This window comes from Acyrthosiphon pisum, chromosome X, assembly GCF_005508785.2.
Source record: "Acyrthosiphon pisum isolate AL4f chromosome X, pea_aphid_22Mar2018_4r6ur, whole genome shotgun sequence".
Lineage (NCBI taxonomy): Eukaryota > Metazoa > Arthropoda > Insecta > Hemiptera > Aphididae > Acyrthosiphon > Acyrthosiphon pisum.
The window spans coordinates 98,416,409-98,423,517 of NC_042493.1; the positions used below are offsets into that span (position 1 = coordinate 98,416,409).

At 27.8% G+C, this 7,109-nt stretch overlaps 1 protein-coding gene across 1 annotated transcript; it reads right to left on the minus strand.

Annotated features, from left to right (window-relative positions):
- Positions 1 to 2,733: 2,733 nt before the first annotated feature.
- Positions 2,734 to 6,171, minus strand: LOC100167608 (polyribonucleotide 5'-hydroxyl-kinase Clp1-like). Its single transcript, XM_029485336.1, has 3 exons — positions 6,129 to 6,171; positions 4,554 to 4,771; positions 2,734 to 2,928 (listed from the first exon to the last, which is right to left on the minus strand). Exons 1-3 carry the CDS (start codon positions 6,169 to 6,171, stop codon positions 2,734 to 2,736), a joined length of 456 nt encoding a protein of 151 aa, XP_029341196.1.
- Between the last annotated feature and the right edge of the window lie 938 nt (positions 6,172 to 7,109).

The window sequence follows — 7,109 nt, forward strand, 5'->3', positions numbered from 1 at the left end:
TGCTATATTTTTTTACAGCAGTGAATATCTGTGTAGGTACTATAAAATAAAATTTTTAAACATGTAAGGCGCGTGGGCCCTACCCACCCAACCCTAAATCCGGCCCTGGATCCACTTGTAACCTACTGTACAGCAGAGCGACAATGTGACATCCACTTACCAACATTTTTATATTTGAAATGCAATTTTTTCATCAAAAACTCATTCAATCTACTGTATTATTAAAAGTAGAATACTTATTATTACTTATATTATATCAGGCAATTTGAGTCAAATTTTTGTTTCGTAAAAATCACAAATTAAATTTTGTAAATTAGTTTGTATTGTCATATAGAATCAAATGATCTAAAAAAATAAATCAAATGTTTACCTATATCTATATGGTAAGGCTTTAAAATTAAATACAAAGTTCCTCATAAGACACAGGCCCAGGCATAGCATACCCTACATAGAATGGGTATGCTATGCCACCATTTTGCGACTCATTTATCAATGATAAAATTATAAAATGAAGGGGGAGACATTCAAATTCACATAACATTATTGGTCGCAAAATGGCGGCGTAAAATACCTGTATCCAAGGCTGGGCATTAACGAGTTAAAACGTTAAGTTAATTTTAATTAAATTAATTAACTCGTTAATTTTTTTTCAAATTTACTTTTAACTTAATAAGTTACTTTTTTTCAAGATTAACGTGTTAACTTCAAGTTAATTTTATTTCAAAAATATCTAAATTAAGTTAATTTTCGTCCGAAGAATAACGCAAATTTTTGAATGTGTTTTTTCTTTGATGTATCTTTTTAAATTTATCCAGTAATTTTCTTGGACGTAAAGAAAAACTATCTAATAAACCATATAATATATGACTGAAATTTTTTATTTTTGCAAATTAGCAAATTTTAACTTAACACTAAGTTAAGTTACTTTTTTTTCAAAGTTAACTTTTAACTTAATGAGTTAACAAAAAAAAATACGAGTATCTTTTAACTTAACTTTATCATTTTAAAATAACTTAACTTAACAAGTTAAAAAAAATCGTTAAGTTGCCCAGCCTTGCCTGTATCTATAGTGCCCTAACCCGGGCTGGGAGGGTACCGGCCTACTATTCTAAGTATGCAGGTGGCCCACAATATATTATTTCGGGAATTTTTAAATGTATTTGTCTCACAAAATTTATTTTTATAGGATTTAAAGAGGTTAGAGGGGGATGCTTTCTTATAACCTTTATATTCAACAATCATGATTAGTTAGGTGATGTTATGCAAAATCCATGTTCCATGATGATAATCGGAATAAAAATCCCCAGGAAAAAAAATCCCCAGACTACAGTATTACTCACAACCACATGCAAATGGTTGATCAAATATTTTTTAAACGTTAATTAGTATCTATAACTACAATATTATTAATATTTAATTAGAAATACATATATTATATTATTATAACTGTGACTAAGGATTTTTAATATTTTTCAAATAACATTGTAACATAATAGTAGGAGCCTTATTAAATTTTCAAGCTTTTTTAACCAACAAATAAAATTTTATTGATATTTATAGAAAAATACCTAAAAAAAAATGGAAACTGAAAATGTCCGTAAAGAGCTCAAAATATTCGGCAAATGTCATGGTATATAGAAAATGCTAATATAAACATTCAGTCAAAATTGCATGTACCTACGGTCATTTTTTTAAGAGTTGCACCAAATACCAAAATCAATTTTCTCAAAAACAGATTTTGCTTAAAAATTCCCGTTTTTGTTTAATTTTTCTTTTGTTTTTCACAGTACTTTTAAAAACTACATGGACATTTTTACTTTAGGCCCCCCAAAGTACCAACTAGATTCACTTTCCTATCAGAAAAGATACTGTTAAAGAAAATTTAAGCATTTTTACTGTCCTAAAAGGTAATGACAGACACAAAAATTAAATATTAAAAAAAACACACATCATTATAAGATCAATACATTCATTGTTTCACTCAGAATCTAAAATATAAATTACTGTTTACACAGTGTAACGTCTCACACGGTGGCTTATCCAAATTCGGCATGGAGCGTACGTTGACAAAAAACTTTGGTGTTAAGGTCGCCAACCCACAGCCGAGATTCGGAAATCGGAGCGTGTGGGATTTTTAAATAATAATAATAGAAATTGGGAAAGGCAATAATAAAATATAATTGATGGGTGAATTAAAGGTAAATTTATTTTAATCGTTATGGTAAAGAATAATAGTTAATTTTATGACCAAGAAAAGCCCACACCGGCATAAAAGCTTGGCCACAACAAAAAGGGTCACCTTAACAAAAAAAAACAAAGCTTCAAGGATTGTTGTCCATGAACTGTACATCTGACATAAGGCAAATTATTTCAGGCAGAGGTTTTGGTTGAGGTTGCAATAGAGTTGATATTTGTTGTGAGGTGTAACATTTTTCTGGAGAAATAAAAAACAATGTATTAAAATTGTTGTGCATCAAAATGTTATATTGAATGATTGTAAACAGTACTTACACACTGACAAAACAGGAACACTATTTCTGACAACGCCTTTTTCAATCATTGTACTGAAACTCAGAGCTTACACGTGATACAGCACATTTGGCCCTGTAAAATTTGTTAGAATATTTTTAAAAAATAATCTTAATGAAAAAGTATTTTTATTAAATAATATTATATGCAGCACACTAAATGTTTTTTATATTTACCTGGAGTAACAGGTTCAAGTTTTGTCTCTTAATTGGTTTTTTGCATATCTAATGGTTTCAATGGATTTGGAATGGATGGCGCTCCAATTCTATATACTTTTATGTCAGAAGACCTTACTACACAGGTGTGTGGATGAAGTACATTTCTAGGATTACCATAAAAGAATTCTCGAATACGTGCTTTTCTACCTTTCAATCTAAACTTATAACTCCTTTCAACTATCTAAATATAAAATAAATCGAATTTATAATAATACATCATAATTTTATTTTATTATATAAAAAAATGTTTTATTTTAACTGTGTACATATTATATTATACGCCTAATTTTTTGATACACAGTCAATATTAGTTAAATCAAATTTTACAACATGGCTATGCTTAAACTAAATGAATTTATAAATTATGATCAATATGACAATATGCAGCTTTTTATTTTTATAAGATAAGTTTTAACCATGCTCTAAAAAGTGTTGTATACTTGTACAAATACATTTTCATATAATAAATTAAAGAAAAAATAGTAAAACTTGTCGAAGGCAGCATTTATTGAGACATACGCATAAATATTCACTTTTGTTGCTTTTGTTTGACAGAGCTAAATATTTATATACTGTATGCCAGGACCAAGAATAATAGTTCACTTCTGTATTTTTTATAGGTTTCTGTATTAAAAAGGATGCTTAGTAGAGCTCAAATTTATATGCATTTGCATATTTGTACCAAGTGTATGCACGTCTAGGGTGTTCTAGACATTGTATTTTAAACAATCTAAAATATGAATAAATGAAGATTATAAAATATTGCATTTTGGTTTTTAAAGTATTAAATGTTCAACTATTTAAATATTCTTTTGTTTCTGATAGAATATCTAGTATGTACGCAGTGGCGTGGCGAGCTAAAAATTTTCCAGAGGCAAGTTATATAATATACCAAATGAGTCACTGAGTCAGCTATATAATTTTAGTTGTCTGTATTTATACAGTCACAGAAATGAGTTATTAATTGACAATTGTTTTTAAATAAAATATCAGACATCATTGAAATAATGAATATACATTAAATTTAACTTTACAGGAAATCAGAGTAATTGATTTTTAAATTTATAAACCATACAAATTGCGAATAAGTTAAACTTTACACGTGCTTTTCATAATACTTATTAATTATTATTATTATCCTTTTAAAACAGTAAAACAGTACGATTTACTTATTAAATATTTATAAAATATTGAAAGTTTTACTGAACAAATTATTATAATTAAACCAAAACTTAATTAATTCCATAACGACTCAATGTTTTTTAAATATTCTTTCTAATTATATCGATGGCTGCACAACAAATGGGGCTAAACATTTTTTAAAGTATTCAGGATAAGTTAAATCATTTCTTTTTACACATGAAGTATCATATAAATCCTAAACTATGAAATTTAATATCGCTTTAAATAATTATCAGCAAATAGTAGAATGTTCACTAATAGGTAGAGCACATCTACTATTACCCAGTAATATATGGTATGTCACTTAAGCCTATTTTTGTTGTGTAGCCATTTATAAAAGAGATATAATGATATAAATTAAGTTCAAATAATATTTAATAGATAAAAGTTACTTCTAGGATTTTCATTCATTTGTTAATGAATAACTTCCGCCATACGAGATACTAAAGTGTTGTACAAAGTTGAATTAATACTCATGTTTGTACGTCTATAATGATAGACTAGTGGAGCTGCTTTGGAGAATCTTTTATCTACTTCAGCTGGCCTTTCTACAATGACTGCTCCTACAAATTACTATTCTTGTTAGGATTATTGTCTTATGATGAATTTAAAATCCATACAAACCAATTGTTCCTGGAACTGATATTTGTTCCTGACCCGGATCCAGATCGACATAGATGAGTCTATATCAAGAGCATTCATTTGTGCACTGTAGTTTAGTAGTATTCTACAAAGAGTAGATTTATCCACATCAGTCGGTCCGACCAACATTGTAACAGGTCCTCTTATCTTTTCTTTTTCTCGTAGTTGTTCTAATGACGCATGCAAATTGAATAAAACATCTAAAAGATTAAACACGGTTAAAATATGTACACAATAAGCAATAGATAATAAATCAGACATTCATAACTATAAAAATAATTAATTATTGATAATTGTATTGAACTCTAGTCTCTACATCAGCAGATGATCGCGTAACGGTTCTACTATTGGTATGAACTATGAGGTATTTTAAATCAGCATCTGGTAAAATATTAATAAATAGGTATTATATTTAGTTAGTTAAATTTTAACTACATAATCGTTCTTGATCAAGTATAAGAATAACATCAGCTTTTAAAACGAGTCAAATGTAAGTCAAATGTTGGTAACCTTTACCTTTTAATCAACCGCACGTGTTAATTATTAATCCAGAACAGTTAACAGTAAAATTAAAATTAATACAAAATTAATCATAGAAATTAAAACATAATAAAATATAAAAAATCAGCAAATATATATTCTAACACGGTAACACTTATAACCATAAGAGTATACAATTCAGGAACAAACCATTTATAATTAAAAAAACATTTTTTGGACTAAAATTAGTAATTGCTATTTAATATTTTTATATATCATAAACAAATAATTACTAATTTTTAAACTGCAAGATAACAAATACTAGAGTATTTGATTTTTGCTAACATGGAACAATATAATCAAATAATCAATTATTATTTAGTTATGCAATATACCAAATGAGTCAACAATATAATTTCAGTTGTTTGTATTTTTACAGCCACAGTAATGAGCTATTAATTGTATTTAAATAAAATATCAGACATCATTGAAATAATAAATATACATTAAACTTCACAGGAAATCAATAAACAGTAAATAAGAATAATTGATTTTTAAATTTATAATCCATAATAATTGTGAATAAGTTAAACTTTACACATGGTCTTCATAATACTTATTAATTATTATTATTATCTTTTTAAAACAGTAAAACAGTACATTTTAATCATTAAATATTTAAAAAATAATTGGAAGTTATACTGAACAAGTCATTATAATTAAACCAAAACTCAATTAATTCCATACCGACCTAATGTTTTTTTAAATATTCTTTTTAATTATATCGATGGCTAGATGATAAATGGGACTAAACGTTTTTCAAGGTATTCAGTTAAATCATTTATTTTTATACAAGAAGTATCATATGAGTCCTAAACTATGAAATTTAATATTACCTTAAATAATTATTAGAAAAAAAAATAGTAAAATATTCACTAATAGATCGAGCGCATTTCCTACAACCCAGTAATATATGGTGTGTCATCACTTAGCCTTTTTTGTCGTGTAGCCATCTGCCTAATAGATATTATAATGATATAACTTAAATTCAAATAATATTTAATAGATAAAAATTACTTCTAGGATTTTCATTCATTTGTTGATGAATAACTTCCGCCATACGAGATACTAAAGTGTTGTACAAAGCTGAATACTCATGTTTGTACGTCTATAATGATAGACTAGTGGATCTGCTTTGGAGAATCTTTTATCTACTTCGGCTGGCCTTTCTACCATGACTGCTCCTACAAATTATTATTTTTGTTAGTACTATTGTCTTATGATGAATTTAAAATCCATACAAACCAATTGTTCCTGATTCGGATCCAGGTCGACATAGATGAGTCTATACCAAGAGCATTCATTTGTGCACTGTAGTATAGTAGTATTCTACAAAGAGTAGATTTATCCACATCAGTCGGTCCGACAAACATTGTAACAGGTCCTCTTATCTTTTCTTTTTCTTGTAGTTGTTCTAATGACGCATGTAAATTGAATAAAACATCTAAAAAATTAAACACGGTTAAAATATGTACACAATAACCAATAGATGATAGGCGTGTTTCGGCGACGCAGTTTTGAGCAACCAGGTTACTAAATACTAGAATTGTTTGTTCAATTAACTACTTGGTTGGTAAATCGCCAAAACGTTTTGTTAACTGTACAGTGGATATTCAGTGGATGTCATTAATCAAAGACAGTTAACGTAGTTTTTAATTGGTTGCTAAATCCGACAACCGGGTTGTCGAAAAGTGCATTCAGTTATCAAACAATTGCAGTAAACATTATCGCCAAAACAATTTGTTTGTTAAATTAGTTACCAGGTTGCACAAAACGGCATCGCCAAAACACGCCCATTAACTCAGACATTCATAACAATAAAAATAATTAATTATCGATAATTGTATTGAACTCTAGTACTCTACATCAGCAGACGATCGCGTAACGGTTCTACTATTGGTATGAACTATGAGGTATTTTAAATCAGCATCCGGTAAGATATTAATAAATAGGTATTATAATATTTAGATTATAAATTATTATTATATTATTAATATA

Bases quoted from the DNA above. Each gene is read 5' to 3' on its own strand.
- LOC100167608 (XM_029485336.1), bottom strand. From the start codon at position 6,171: ATGGCGGAAGTTATTCATCAACAAATGAATGAAAATCCTAGAA. The intron at 4,772-6,128 runs GTAATTTTTATC...TTAATCTTTTAG, and splicing joins AATGAATGAAAATCCTAGAA to ATGTTTTATTCAATTTGCAT. The intron at 2,929-4,553 runs GTTTGTATGGAT...TTTTATATTTAG, and splicing joins ATCAGTTCCAGGAACAATTG to ATAGTTGAAAGGAGTTATAA.